Raw genomic sequence first — 16812 nt, 5'->3', positions numbered from 1 at the left:
CATGCTCAACAATAACCTTTTCTAAGCTCTTCAAATCCTCCTTCCATTGCTGGTGTTCACTACCATGCTATCAAGCATGCAGTGCACCTTGAACATGAGTCCATAATGGAAATTCAAAACTCTGATTACCAAGGTGGGGTGAGTCAAATACTTTTCTCCTGTCATTTATCTACTAAAATCATACACCACCAGCGCACTGCACATACACTACAATATCAATATACAATATCAGTTTTACAACCATAAGAAAGGCAAAATATTTCTTAAGCAAAGCTTATCTATCAACAGCTTCCTTCAACCTCTAACTCAAATTTCACTCCACCCACATTGATCAGTCCTTCTGACCTGAAGACAACACTTCTAGGATGGGTAATAAATTAAGAAAGACAATCTTAGCAAAAAATTGCCTGAGAAAGACTTCATGCTGAAACCTGCCCTAAAATGTTAAATCAGATAATTTAAAAGGTCATTAACAGAATTTACCATCTGGGCAGACCATCAGAAAGCTTCACTGTTTGGTGCTGAAGTCAGCTCCACAAATTTTGCAACAGCTAGCAAACTGATTAAAAATCTAGGCCCTACACATATCAATCATCACAACCAGCTTTCTGGCTTTCCTGTTTCGTTATTGTAGCAGGGCAAGAGGCATTCAGCACTCCACTCTGTCCCAGAAGCCCCTAAGCATGGATTTATTATACGGATTAGCATCTTCAGCTTTTGCACTGAAGATATACACTGACATTGTAATATGAAATGCACTTACTTCCTTGACCTTGGTCATCTTCATCATTGGGAAATAAGTCATCCAAAGGCTCTTTGGTGGAATCTGTATCTTTATCCTCCTATAGGAAAAAAAAAAAAAAAAAGGACAAGTCTATTTAAAGTCTATTTAACGTGCACTGTTAAAGGAACTCCCCAGTTCCAGACCTTTGGAATTGTCGAGAATAACATTTCTTGTAGAAGCTTAATTATGTTCAAATGTATTTACATACACTGTCCTGAAACAATATGGGACACCTTCAGGAGAGACAGGAATAGAAATCAGGTCTCCTAGATTTCAGTCTTAATTTAAGCACACAAGAACACATTTGTTACTCTTACGAAGACATCATACCTACACAAAGTGCCCATGGAAGAGTGAACACTACTAAATACACAATTGTCCACTGTACTTTGAAATCATATATGCAGTAAGAGACGAGCAAGGGAGAGAAATAAAGAGATTCATCTGAATGAGAATAAATTTGCACCAGCAACTTTAATTCTGTGAAGGAAGTTTTTGGTCTCAAGGTCAGTTCCTCATATTTTTTTATGCTAATATGATGCTAAATAAAGTATTCATCGTTTTTCATCCTCATATGTATTTTATTATCTACAGGCAGTAAAGCATGTACTTTCTTAAGATAAGAACTGAACTCTAAGAATCTAAACTATGTGACATTGATGCAAGGCAAGCATTTTAATGATGTGCTTACATGAGCAACAAATAAGGAGCTCGTATCTGCCATTTCTTGGTAACTAGGCAGATTACAACACATACATAGATGTGAGCTGATTTTTGCTGTACAGCTACTTACTGATGGTGAAATATCATCGTCATATTTTTTTAATTGATTCATGAATTCTAGATGTTTCTTTTCTTCCTCCAGCTGGGCCACAGATTGCTCGCTTTTCTGTAGTTTCTGTTGCGTATTGGCTAGTTCGTCCCGTAGCCACTGATTTTCCTGGCACAGTCGGCGAACCTGAGCGCGCAGTTTCTGCTTCTCTGATTCCACTGCATTTAAGTGATTTGACAAGGCCATCATTACCTGAAAAGCAGAAGGTATCTCATGTGCACTTCCTCCAGAATGCAGTCCTGTATTTAACACACAAGCCTTTACCACTTAAAACCTACATCATCTATGAAATCTGGTAAATACTTGGATTTCACCTTGATATGTATCTAGTACTTGCTTTTCCTCTATTATTATTTTTTAAACCATTTGTTCAACCAGAATTAACCCAGAAGAAATCTTTACTGATTACTGTTTTCCATGATGCTGTTAGAATTCAAATTGCTTTAGAACCTCTCAAAGATTATATGTAATCTTAAAACATTATGAAAAATTTGAACTAGGATTCAGATTACTGAAATGGAAATCTTAATTCCATTAAAAGCATTATTGCTCCATTTTGTGTTAACCTGAAGGATCACCTTCCCTGTAAGAACTAAAAGAAAGTTCTTCTAATTTAGCAGATTCCAGATAAAGAAGGGTTCACATGTATGTATGCAGTTCATAAGGATGAACTCTGCATAAAGATAATACTTCAAAGTGACAATTATACTACTTGGATCTAAATGTGCAAATGAACACACAATTATATAAGCACTTCATATATACACACGTATCACAGGCTTGAGTGTGCAGACATCTGATGTGTTTGAACAGTCACATAAATAGGACAAAAACAGAATGGTCATAAAAGCAGTCTATTTGGATTTATTTTTTTTTTTTGCTAAGCCATGTCAAATGAAAACTGAGCACCTTAAGTGAAAGCCAAACATTACACACAGAAGGTAGTCTGCCTTCACTGTTTATTTTAATCTACCACTGATACATCTAGAAACACACGTAAAAATGGGCCTATGGTGATAATGAGAATTTTCTTTTAGTTGAAATACTAATAACTCAAGGGTGCCAAACTCATCTTCTCAATTTCACGCTTCTTTAAAACAAAGTTACTTTGATGTGTTTTTGAACTAAGTATTTCATGTGAAACACATCATGTTTTTAACCAAAATTTCAGGTTTCCAGGAAATACCTTTATAAGGAAGAAGTGGCTTCTAGAGAATTCATATTAGATGAAGAACCACGGAAAATTTCCTAACACCAGTCCAAATATCTGGATTTCAGCACCTGCCTCTTTACATATTCAAAACTGTTAATAATTTAAATTACTTTGCCTGTTCAAACAGCTGCATTTGTGACATCAAAAAGCATATTTAGGGAAGTTTTAATAATACAGACAACATACTCAACTTTTTTACAAACTGGAATAGCAAACTAACTCCAGAGAGTAAGGCTACAAAGGATTTTATATGAAAGAAAAAAGTTTGATTACTTCTTCAGCAAAGTCAGCTTCATCGTCATGGAAGTAACATTTACTTCATCATATCTACATGTCACTCAAACATCCATAAAACACTCCTGCATCTTAATTTAAATTATGCAAATGACAAAATACTACTTTACAACCCAAAGAGCAGAGGAGGACTGGCCTTATCAGGCCTGAGAGCAGTGGTCTGAAACACAGCTGCTTTCCTAACAAAGGCAATAAATGTGGACTCCTTGGCTCCTCAGCCACCCCTCACAAAACACCAGCTGGTGCAAACAAGGCAGTATTTGCAACTGAGGCTACGGAGTCTGATGGAGCCAAAAATAAAAGCTACCTTTTCAGAGTCCCAATACCTTGCCAAAGGTAGAAGACACATTCACAGATCTTCTATGAACACCCGTTAAAGGTAACTCAGCTATTACAGTTTCATTCCATGTATCTTTTAGTATTTTCTTCCAATACAAGGGATCAAAGCATGCAAATACTAAGGCCTAGCAGTCTGTACCAAGACCAGGGGTTCTATGTTCCCATGTGTAGTAACATATATTTGTTCTTTTTCCCAGGCCTCAACTCACGATTATCCAATGCACGATTTCCATAGCACTGACCAAAGCCTAGTAATACAAAGTTATCCCATCAGCACTTCCAACTCATTTGCAAACACTCTGCCATTCTACCCTGATGACTGTGTTGCATCCCATATATTTAGTACTGGATCAAAAATCTGAAACTCCTGAAGTTGGAATGCTGACAAAGCCCCCAGATTCTGACTATACATTTTCTCAGATCTCTTCTGCAGATGATACCTTCTTTCACTAAGTTCACAGAATTAGTTCAGAACCCTTTCTTTTAAGCATAAGTGAAAGTTGTTCAGATTCTATACTAGATCCTTAACCTTTAAAATGCATTTAAATTCAATTTTGGTTTCACAGAACATTCAATAAACATTCTAGATTCTTAAGCCCAAGGTGCACCACAAGTATAATCTCAGAATTAAGGCAACAAGAATGTGAATTTAAGAGCATATCAGAACTCAAAGGTTGGGTCTCCTAACCCTGAGCAAAATCCTATTTTATATTATAAGCGCGTGAGCTCCCTACACGATAGTTCAGAGTTAAAATGTCATTGCTTAGTTCTTGTTTGAGCAGGTCATTACCTGACCAATGCCATGGAAAATCTAAACAGAAAATAGCAACTATCCCACTGAAGTCAAGGGAAGCTCAGTTATGGGCTTCAGTGCTTTGATACCGAATGTATAATTAGTTCTGCACCACAGTAAGACAGCCTCTAATAATTACAACAGTCTTTTTCCTTAATGTACAATAACAACTTACATGTCTCAACATGCTGCTAATATTCAGTAAAGCAAATGTACATCTGCCAGAACTGATCTGTTTATTTTAAATTCCAAATAGAGGACAAATAATGATCTTTCATTAATTTTTCATACTAAAAATTCAGACAAATTCTGAAATGCTCTATTTTCACTTCAGTTTTACCTGTGCTTCACTAAGGCCAAGTTCCAGCATCTCCAGGGACTTTCGAATCATGTTTGATTTTTCTTCAACCAGGTTAGTTTCATCATCTTTCTTCAAACATTTCAGTGTTTCAAGTAAGCTCTGTAAAATTGAATTGTGTTCGTTCTTCAGTGCCTCTAGTCCATTAATCACTTGCTTAGTTTTGGCAATGATTTCATCTTGAGTAAGCTTCTCCAACTTCTCTTCCTTTAGATACACCATTGTGGACATGTTTTCATACATTCTGAAAAGGAAGAGCACACTAGTTAACCAAAGGGTAAAAAAAAACAACAACAACAACCACCACCAAAACCCAGCCAAGCCATTCTCTACAAGTGAATAAAGCTTTTCTTTAAGAAGTCATTAAAATATAATAGTTTTTAATGCATATTCATAGTGTAATGATATTTTTGCATGGCTTTCACAATGTTCTACGTCCTGGCTTTGAACAGCACTTCAAGGTTTCCAGTTTCTATTTCCAGAGTTAATATCAACACTAATTCAAAAGCCAAATAACCAAAAATAAACAAACATGGCAGAAGACTTTCCAAAAAGCACTGAATGATCATGCTACTTTGCTAGGATTCTGGTTTGTGCAGTAGCTGGTGTATAAAACATACGTTATAATACATACAACCGAAGCTACTGATCTACAATTATCTTTACAAATATCCACAATATAGAATTTGAAGAAATACCATCCAACCCTCTAAAAAGGTTGGTCGATCAAACTTTGTCCTTTTCCAGTAGCAAGAAAACACCATCTTGATCTTTTTCCAGGGGGTACAAAAGCTAGTATTTTTATGCATTTTGAAAACAACTGCCCCCTAAGATTACTTTCCATCCATTGTTGTTCCTGTAGAATTACATATAGACACTCAATTGTCTACAGGCCTAGACACAACTGTTTTGATGAGGCTACAACAGCTGTTACGTGCTGGAAAAAATGATCTGTATAACACAATCCTTGTGATAAATTTTGCACTGTGCTATTCTGTCAGTACGTTGCACACTTTATTAAGGCTCTCAAATTTCTGGATGTTTGTAGATGCCTCAACCAAATGCAAACTATAGAAACTCTGGTATTTCTATCATTATATGTCCTGTTGCTGAAGTGACAACCAAGTTTAACAATGCTGCAATATGAACAGCAGACAAATCACTTGATCCTGTTTCTATATCACCAGAAAAGTGTTCTACAATGAAAATAAAGAATTCAGGAATTGTTCCTTCATAGGTAAGATATAAATATCTTCAAGGATACCAGAAGTATAAATTAGAATAAAGTAGCAAAGATTTTTCAAAAGCATTACCTTTTCACATCTATACAAAGACACTTGGGGAAGCTTTGATAAATTAATGTTTAAAGTGAATTCGCTAAGTTGTATTAGCAGCAATAAGTTTAATTTAAGAAGAAAGCCTGCCCAAAATTTATAGCCACTTAAATCCCGAATAAGAGTGTTATAGGAACAAGCAATACATACATGCACATCTTCATGACTACAGCTGAAGGATGTGCTTTTACTCCATGGTATTACATAAAGAGATTGTCCATTCTCTTTACATACACTCAAATCACCTCTCTGTTAAGACTTCCTGTAATGTGATTTGTAAAAAATCATCTCCATTTGTCACAAAAGAGCCATATACTACACTAGTTTAATTTGTTATAACCTATTGTCTGAAAGCACAGATAACTTGGGGAAGCAGTGGATTAAGTTTTATCACAATTTAATACAAGAACTTCATATTCACAAGCAGACGTGTAGCATATAGATCTGTACCAAACATCTACTCTAGCATGGTATAAGAAAGCAGCTCACCAAAACATGATGAGCAGAACGACGATTACACACTCCTCATTCATAATATGAGAAGTGTTACCTGGAATGCCTAAATACCATTTTTGAAACACATACTCTCTAAAATTATGTATAAGCAAATTACAATTTAATGTTAAGTCAAATCTGTAAATAAACACAACAAGCACAATCATGTAAGAAATTGTTATGGGTTATGCCAACTTCAACCTAAAGCTCAGCCCTAATTACCATCTAGCATGCTGCCATGCTTTCAATTAACAGCTTCCACCCTGAATGCAAAGAACTGAACCTTTGATCATACAGAAATAAAGGAGCAAAGGACATCCTGTGAACAGGGACTTTCATTTTGTATTCTAGAAGTTCTGAGAAATCTCATTTGTAAATACCTAGAGTTTTTCTACAGCATTTAAGTTTTCCAAAATAAGCAAGTGTTCATTTGCTTCTGTTTGATGTGAGCAGGGACAGCAATTCCTTCTGTGTGCTTCAGGATTTTGTAGTCATTCTGTGACAAAGATGGAAGGCACGAATGTGCACACATGTAAGGTGTGTATAGAGATCATTAAAAATATTTGCACATTTTAACCACCATAGCAGAAGTTAAATGAATACAGATAAATTATCAGCCATTCACTGTTACAAAGAGGATATACAAAACCACAAAAGTAATACCAAAGACTACATCAGGCCTTGTAACAGTCATCCCTTCAAGCAGAAATGAATCATGCAGCCTGGGGAGAACCTATCCAACAGCAGATATCCAGAACAAGAAAATAATCTGTGTGTACCACCACATCTTAGGTGTGAAACGGACACCGATTTGTTACTATGGGGAAAAAGGGCTGTCAGATCCTAGCTAGAAGTTGGCACGTAGCTCTGGCTGCATACACTGAAGGTGCACTTCAGGAAGGCTAAGCCAGCACAGAAACCATCAAAGAAAGGAAAAGCAGGTTTAAGGATTCCTTTTATATCCAATGGAGACAAGAAGATGCTTAGAACTGATCACTTAAGGAAAGGAATAAATCTGTGTAGGTTTCGTAGGATGTTTAAGTATCTCTGAACAAAACATGACAGGAAGTTTGGACAATGTTGTTCAGTTACATACATTATGCTTTGGTGCTCTGGAGAACAATTGAGAAAAAGGGAAAATATCAAACACAAAGAATCTGATAGCATAATAAATTGTAAGAGTAAGATTAATAAATATTAAATATCTTTTAAGAGTAACATGGAGGTGTGGTGCTATTTCTATGATTATTTTTTTTAAATCTATTTTATAAAAGGGCAAATCTATTCATCAAGCATGATTGTATTTGAAAACATAACCATACAATTAGTTTTGCACAGCCTGAGCCCCCAAATCCCATACAGGCAGCAAAAAACTTAAGCTTGCACGCAAAAGTAGACATGCACACATCCAAGTGAAAAAAAGACAAAACCTACTGTACACTTCTTTTGCCTTTTTTTCTTCCCCAGAAAAAATCTTTGTTTCCCCACAGAAAGGAAAACAAACCAACAAATCAAAAGCACAAAACAGTGCACAAAGGCTTCTTAAGCTCCTTTTCATTTTATCCTGACATCAGTTTACAGTCCAAATTTTACCTGTTACAGAGCAGGGGTTCTAGATTCAAATACTAGTTTTGTAATTCAATTTACAACTGACCAAAAAAAAATAAAAATCAAGATGCACAAAGGTTTAGAGCTGGAAAACAAAACCGTGGATGAGGGAAACAAATGCAACGTCAGAGTTACAGACTAGCCAGCTGGCTTACTCAATTTATGTATCAGATTAAATATGTGCCTGTGCAGATCTCGAGTGTTGCCACCCTGTTTTATTTACCACCAGACCATTCTGTGTACTAAGTCGCTCACCACTTTTCAAACACCTTTAAAAAGGAAGCAGTTTGCTTCTAACACTAAAATAGCAAACTTGGACAGTTATAAAAAGCTTATAAAGTTACACCTACCAAAGAGGATTTCGCAGAATTTCACACCAATCAATTTTGTAACTTCATTCAAAGAAATAGATGGGGAATACTAAAAATCTGAACCAGGGGAAGCAGAAACAAAAGAGAGCCGAGGCTGCTGTCATGTTGCTACTGGGATAATCCCATCACATGCAAACTACTTATTGGCTGTATCCTTAATCAGTTTAAGTATTTTTTTTAGCCAGAAAACTTTTAAAACAATTACACTGGTACTGCTGACACTATAGTTTGTGCCCAAATTCTCCTACAGACACACGTGCACACCAGAACAAACTATTCAAGCTCTTGAACTCTCATTTAAGGGTCTCGTAAACACAAATAATTTTCTGTACTCACCTACTTTAAAAATTGTCACTTCCCTGAAAATTATCTCAAAGAATAAAAAGGTTCATGTTTAAGGTGAAATTTTACTTAGACAAAAAGTACCACATAATTTTTGAGTTCTTGAATGAGAATACATACAACCATACGAATCCTCCTCTGCATACAAGAACTTATCAAGGCAGAACACTTGTCTTTTCTAAGAAACTCATGACATTTTTTTCCTTGCCTAAAGGCAACAATAAAAGAAAACAGCTGTAATTCTTGGAGTTAAACTTTATTTCCTTATTATGTATCTCTAAAAGTTTCTTCTCTGTATTGATATTTTCAGGATTTAATAGTCACATTTTAAGTACTAAAAGCTTGGAAGAAACATTTTAAAATGCATCTAGTGTCTGACCATCACTGCTTTAAAATACAAAAGGAAAAAAAAAAAAATCTGTTGAGTCCTGCAACAAATCAAATTCTCCCTGAAATTTTTCCTCTGAAAATACAGGCAGGACAGCTGACACAGAATAAGGTGTCTGCATACAAGAAAAAGTAAATAATTACCCTAACAGTAAAAACTACAGGACCTCCAAGCCATGCCTATTTGTCCCATCATCTACGTGAGCTGGAAAACTCCACGCAGATACAGCATGTATTAGTTTGACCTTTTTGTACTTCTAATATGTACCTACCAGCTCTCTTTTTTGTAATAATAATTGGTCTATTCAAGGGCGTTTAACCCTAATTTCACTCTTAGTGTCTCCTCAATTACATACCAAGGCTCCGTACCCTGGATCTGGTATGTGCTGGTTTCATTCTGTGTTAGCTGCCATTTACAAGGCATTAATTCCGGGCTCAGCCCAGGCACACATCTCACTGCATCACAGAGCTCTCCATCTTGAAATGCTGGTGCTTTACTGCTCATCTGCACAGGGTGGGAGACTGCTTCTCAAACAAGTCCAACAAGATCACAAGCCTTCCAAGCACAAAAAAAAATCATCATCAAACACGAATAACTGCCTGCCATAGAAGAGGAGCACTATGTCAACCACTATATGAACTGCACCTCCTCCTAACAAGGCAGCTCAGGGCACATGCTCGTCAGAAACGGCAGGGATGAATCACCCAGGGATGTCTTGCATACACTCAAACGCGTTTATAAAAGGACTCGGGTAAGAAACATCCAGTTTGAACATACTGCTGTTACAGCTTACAGTCACATATGTCCAAGTCTAAAATATATATATGATATATATAAATACATTAATATATACATACACACACACACAAGAATGATTCTTTCACTCTAAGATGTTACTTTCTCTCCATGAGGCTATTTCCTACTACCACAAGCCATATTCCCACACCTAAAGAAACTTACACCCTCTCTTTTCCTGTGACTTGCCCTCCTTTTGATTACAACGACCCTTTACATTCAGGCATTTTATTCTGATACATGCATCTCTGATGCCACCTAAGAAACAGCATGGTTTTTCCTCTGTATTTGACATATTCAGGACTGTGGATGAACTGCCAGTGCTATATATGAGTCTTGTCATAATACTATATTTGAATCTGAGTATGAGCCTCTGGAGAACAGAAAATCTTGAACTGTGTCTGGAAGCAGCGCTCTGCTGGAGGTCAGACTTGAGGTACCCTCGCTGGCCCAGTTCTATAAACAGAGTACTGCCGCACTTCAGTACTGCCTCAGGGTTCCAAATACACGATCTCAGAAAGTGTCTTTGCAATTTAGCACATGCATACACAATCTACCTTAAAAATAACTTGGTAAGAACAATTAGCAGCACATACTGGAGCCCATAAACTGCTGACCAGAAGCAGGAAAGATCGATGAGCAACCAATCTTAAGCTGTGTGAAGGCCTCTAGAACAGGACATGTCTAAAAAAAAGAATTAACCCCTTGGACTCACTTTTTTTCTATCAAGTTCCTGCTAGTAAGCATCCAAATTTAATAGAAAAAAAGCAAACAAAAATAACCCCCTTTATTGTGCTCCTTTTACCAGCTTTCAGCTCACAGCTAACCCTGAATGCAGAAGGCTGCGGTGCCACTTGGTTAAAATGAAGGTATTCAAGGTAAACACTGTAAAGAGGGCTCTTGTAATTCTTTAATGTCAAAGGCACACACTCGGAAAAAAAGCTCAGAACCAAGTTCATAATTTGACCTCCAACCTTGACACTACAAGACATTTTTTTTTGGCGGTAAGAAAACCAGACATACACTCACACTGTGCAAGGGCTCAGCACCTATGAAGGTAAACCAGGAAGCATAAAACACCAGTACCACCAAATACTGCAGGGATTTCGAGCGGAACCAGCACATCTGTTGCTTTTTGTTAACACTGCTGGGTGAAGCCTACTGTCCACATCACATCTCTGGGATGAGGTTGCACAGCCACATGTTCTACACCTGCATCGTGCCCTCTGTAACCCACTGGCCATCATTAAGCCTATCCATGGCATTAAGCTATGTTTAAGTGAAGAGAGCTACGTGCCAGTTTAGCCCAAGAACAGTCACTGTGCATTTGCTTTGATACATTTTGGAATCTTTCAGCCACGTAGCTTGCTATAAAGATCATACTTCATTGAGGAAACCTTTGGATTCTTTGCAAGATTAAAATTATTAAAGGAGAAAAGCAGGGTAACAAGTTAGATTTGCTAATAGAAGATATAACAGCAAAACGTAGTTATGTTTTATAACTTTTGTGGTTTTTATGTTTTACAGGGTGATGCTGGCAGCTCTGAAAGAACACAAGCTGTGAAGATCTAGCTGATGAACCACCAATGCAATTATTTCCTCTTAGGTTCAGCCACACCTGTAATTCCATAACGCTGCAGCCCGTGGCCAAATCCCATCCTGCTCCCATACTGCAGCAGAGATCCCCTATGATATAGCCATGCTGCTACACATTACTATTCCTACCCCTGTTATTTGTGTACAAGTAGGAATGGCATCAAATGCAAGCCTCCTCCTTCTAGCACAGCTCCCCCAGTACATTTTACCATTCTGAAGTACTAAAAATCGGTAGTGATTAAAAACCAGAATAGTGACATATCCTAAAATTACAGTGGATCACAGTGAATTATTCTTTCTCTGGAGAGCAGCATCTCCGTGGATGCTGCAACCAGCCCATGTGCATCATGAGCATGAACAATTTAATCTCTGTATACATTCCTTAGTCCTAACATTTCAGATCTCACACGAAGCTAGGTGGAAATAAGACCTTTCCAGCCACTTGTTAGCACATCAGAGATTTCTCTTTGTCAAAGCTGAAGCAAGTGCACGAGCAATCTGACAGGTGTGTGTTCAGTAGACCCAGTCAGGTGTTTAGAGGAACTATGCCAAAAGCTGTACTTTCAAGAAGGTACACACTTCCTAACTCTATTAACTAAGGTTAATATCATCTCTCACAGGTTGGCAGTACACACGTGCCTTTCTCTACATCTGAAACAGCATACTTATTTAATATCCTTAGGCCCCCAGTAAGATCGAAACCCCAATTTTTTCCGAAATAATAAAATGGAGCAAAAACTTCTTCCACTGTTTGGTAGTCTTGGGCAATGAGCTCTAATGGCAATTTGTTAATTTCAGTTATGCCCATGTAGCTTCCGAAGATGGCAGACCACAAATCCTGGCCTCCTACCCCCTGGAGCAAGGGAGTCGCTGCTTTTGTGCACGGCTGCTGACTGCTGCGTCAACACCAAACAGCGTCTGGTGCTTTTCTCCAAAGCTAGTACTCCCTAGTTTCTTGTGAGCACTAATAAGCACTTTCAACCAGCCGCAAATACACCTCAAGAAAAGATGAGTGTTTGCCCTGTTCCCTGTGACACTGGCCACAGGAGTTACCTTGTGCTTCTGACCACAAAGCCCACCTCGCTGTGCACACTGGAGATTAAGGTGCATTTTAACAAAATCATCTACAGCTACATGGAGCAGTTACATAAAGGCAGAGTCAGCATTCTTAAATGCATCAGGAGGGAGAAGGTGAATGATTTTTAAAGTCATCATATTTATACCAAGCTTTTAAAAATTAAAAATGTTTGTCACATGAATCAAAGAAAAAATTCAAGGATAATTATTCAAAAAAATGTATTGTAGTTTAGTATGCTGTTATTACAAAGACATGCTTCATAAATTACCTGCTTTAAGCAGACTGAAAGGAAATTGTGACTATTTTTAAAGAAATACTGTCAAGACGATTTGAGTTACAAATCCATCATCACTATCAAATCCCTTTTTTTTTACTCTCAATATTCCAACTGTCTATATTTATTTCTTTGTGGGAGTGGCGCTTCACTCTTGATGGGCCTATCAACTTGTGCAGCCATGTCTTCGGTGAATCTTGAGTCTTGATGTTTTCTGTAGACTGATTCTAGCAGGTTGAGAGAATCTATTTGGGACTGGAATAGAGATGTCTAATAACTGCAAAGTGGTTTTAATTATGTATGTTTTGCAATTTTAAGTTGTCAATAGTGTAAATAAACCATTTTTTGAGCTTGACTCTAGTTCTTCCATTTTGCATTTTTCTTTCTGGGACATGAACTCTTTTCCTGACTAGTTCAAGTAATCATCTAATTACGTTACCTATCTTAACTCTACATGGCACTTAGGTAAAAGTACAAGAGTGTTCCCATCAAATCAGACTTCCACAATACATTAAAAACCACATCAGCTTCTACTTACTAACATCAGACCCATAACCTTTACCAAATTTACTTTTTATGGCATTTCTGTGACCTTTGACAAAAATAAAATGCATGCAGGGAGGGCAGGGAAGGCCACATTCTGCCTTGCATTACTGCCAGCAATTCTTCCCATTAAGGGGCAATTTATTGAAAGCACAGATTATGTTGCTCTTGCAGGCTCGTGGATGTTGAAGGGAAGGGTTAACTGTATCAAAACTGAGAAAACCAGCAAGTCCTTCTGCAGACATAAAAGCCCCATCTACTAACATTGCTTCAACATGGGCCAGCCTTTAGATTTAACAAATCCTTAAATCTGATTTTCAAGTTACCTAATAGCCTACACTATGATGCAGAAACCACGCAGAGAGTCTCCCCTTCAACCTTTAGGATAAATCACATTCCCCTTTATCCTTTCATTTAAGGAAGGAAATAAAACCTCCAAACCAACTAGCCTCGTTCTTCCAAAGTAGCTACAGGAGGAGGTGCACAATAAGATAGTTCAGATGCTGTCTGTAATATTAAGAAAAAAATCCTTCTACACCATTAAATATTCCACCAAAATTGATACTTTCAATGGCAATTGCCAGCTACCAGACTACCACACTACACCTTACAAATTTCATCTCATAGGAAGCCTAGCAAATGATGCAATCCTCTACTAAAACAACCTTGTATCACTCACTGTGCATCTTACCCAGCATAGCAGAGAGCTGATTTTGCTCTAAGGTTGTGAATCATGGCCCTTTTAAGTGCTCTGTAATCTGCAGTGCTTACTCAGATGGTCTTGAAGACAATCGGGGCTGGAGGCACAGAGCAGTACCACAGGCCCTAGCCCAGCATGTGACAAAGTCACCTCAGTACTCGGTGCTCTCACACCCAAGGATCGAACCACAGTTTTAGCCCCAGCTCCAGCCCTCTTTCATAATTTATCTTAGTGATTGCTGGGGCACCGGGACTCCTTTGGGACTCCAGAAATTCTGGCTGCGTCTACAACACTCACTTAACAGTTGCCATCGTCCTGCTGTACCAGACCACTCCTCTTGTGTACAGGCAAAGAACAACCCATTCAATTGAAAACAGACACAACAGACATTAAAAGTAACACTTTGAATATTGTATTTTAAACGGTCTCGTTTGGATAAATCTGATATGAAAGCATCCCTGAGTACTGCGGATGGCAGAATAGTCACTTCCTAAAACAACTGTGGCACTAAAAGCAACAGATCACATATTTTTGAGTATTGTTCCATGTGCAGCCAGACCAGCAGAGAGGAGAAAAAAAAAAAAAAAATCAGCCAGCATATTTCCAGGCCATTTGTTAGGACAACAACTGGGTGGGGATCAAGAAACAGATTCACTGGACACACAAACTACATGCAGGCAGTGCAACTCAAATCCCACTGACTGCAGCTTTTAAAAATATGCTGTGCACCTTCACTCCCTACCTGCATTCTGCAGACTCAGCACTCAGGGTTTTTTTAAGTTCTAAATTGTGTTCTAACAGCAAAATTTAAATGGACTCTAAAAACAACATAGAGCATATAATTTTAACTTAACAGTACTGCAAGAGAAACTGTTACTGAGTAAGAAAGGCTTAAAAGCAGTTATTGAATGATCAGTCTTTACCTCTGTTCTGAGCAATGGAGAGCAGATGTAATTAAGTATCAGCAAATTACTGGGCCATCCAGTCAAAGTCACCCTGTGGTGCCTCTTGCCTTCTCAGAAGATAACAGATGGGTAACAAATTTTTGAAAATGAGGACATCTGGCTAAAACAGTATCAGTATGATAACAAAACCTTTTCTGTCTTCTCTGGGCTTTGTTTTAAGCCACCAGGAGCACCCACTAAGGACCAGCACTCTGTTCCAGAGCACTCAGAGCAGAACACAACCAGCTTTTAGCATGGCCTCTCTGTTAAATGAACTCTGTCTTACGGAGACACAGGGATCAGGTTTGCACCCACTGAGCCTTCTTGACGTATACCACTCCTCAAAATGAACATATTGTCCTGAGGTTTCATTCCAGCAAGACCTCTGGGTCACTGTCGAGTGTGCTAGCACACTGATAAACATCAGCATGACTCCCGCACCTTCTGTATTGCAATACAGCAGCATCCAGTATGCTGAATGCAACTGGGGTACATCCAAAGAAATCATAAACAATTCCATTCCTACATCTTCCATGCACTAGTATCTGATAGGAGAGGATTTGCAGAGAAATGAGATCAGAGGAGGAACTTTTTTGTTTAAGCGGACACAAAAAGTCTGGAGCTCAAACCCAGCCAAAATCTGTGTCACCCCGCTGCCATACAGACAGCTGTGTTAACAGAGCGAGGGCGTGGAACAAGTGGCAGAAGTGTGGAACTACATAAAGCATCACTGAGACTAAACAAACATGCAACTATAACCTTAGCCACTGATTACATATTACTATTTTGTCAGCAGAAGCAATTTACGAGGCTGCTGCCTTCCCATCTCAAACCTGTAACCTCTCCTTCCCCGTCCTGCTACTTGCATTAATCCAATTGCACACAGCTGCCATCTACATCGACCTGTGTGTGTGGGGGGGGAATATTCTGCTTTTTTAGCCATCCCTCCTCTCTCAAGACACACACATAGGAAGGGACACATCCAGTTTAACCACATGAACAACTGCAACGTTAAAGCTGAGCATACAGCAAAACACATTTGTGAAGATGAGGGAACAACAGCTGCCTCTCGGACATGGAATGTGCTCAAGCTGGAAGATACAACTGTGACCTTCCTATGTTATAGAGCCCGACACTATTTGCTAAGGGAACATCCATAAAAGCATCCAATCTTAAGCACAATATTATGTTCAGAAGCAAAACCAGCAGAACCACCCCCACCACTGAACCCACCTCCTCTCCTGCTAGCCCGTAAATCTGCACGCCGTGCTTGGCAAATCATTCAACTGCTGTCAGCTGGAAAGGAGCAAACTCAAGATATATGGCAGGAATGCAGGCACTGCGGTCCTGTAGGAAGCTTACAACCACCACCCTCTCCACAGTGGAATGGCACACGCGAGTAACAAAACATTGAGAGCACTTGCAGCGTGCTCTTAACTTTTAACTGCTGCTGTTGCTGGACAAAGCACAGCATTAGGACACTACACAATATTCTGCTAAAAGGGATAGCAGCACATGATGTAAGAAACAGTTAATGAGTGTGTAATCAGCGGTTGTATATCAGCCATAAATACTAAGATTTACAATAGACAGCCAGTTATCTGATAATGTTGAAAAAGGTAAGCATTGTCACTTAAAAATGCTGATTTTTAGATACAGCTTTGTTTCCTGGCACATATAAAAAACACACAGTGTAAGAAAGGCAGATATTAAGTATTACCAAAAAGGTTA

General features: G+C 38.4%; 1 protein-coding gene across 6 annotated transcripts in view; it reads right to left on the bottom strand.

Annotated features, from left to right (window-relative positions):
• KLC1 (kinesin light chain 1) overlaps positions 1-16812 on the bottom strand; it is a 63210-nt gene that overhangs the window by 23296 nt on the left and 23102 nt on the right. For all 6 annotated transcript variants that reach the window (XM_035326822.1, XM_035326817.1, XM_035326818.1 and 3 more), the window contains exons 2-4: positions 4596-4857; positions 1578-1808; positions 764-842 (exon numbers count right to left, since the gene is read on the bottom strand). In XM_035326822.1, coding sequence (XP_035182713.1) covers positions 764-842; positions 1578-1808; positions 4596-4856 — 571 coding nt within the window. In that variant the 5' untranslated portion in view covers position 4857. The remainder of the gene's footprint in view (positions 1-763; positions 843-1577; positions 1809-4595; positions 4858-16812) is intronic.

Source organism: Oxyura jamaicensis, chromosome 5 (assembly GCF_011077185.1).
Source record: "Oxyura jamaicensis isolate SHBP4307 breed ruddy duck chromosome 5, BPBGC_Ojam_1.0, whole genome shotgun sequence".
NCBI lineage: Eukaryota > Metazoa > Chordata > Aves > Anseriformes > Anatidae > Oxyura > Oxyura jamaicensis.
The sequence above is the reverse complement of the archived record's forward strand: the minus strand, read 5'-3'. Positions and strand labels throughout refer to the sequence as shown.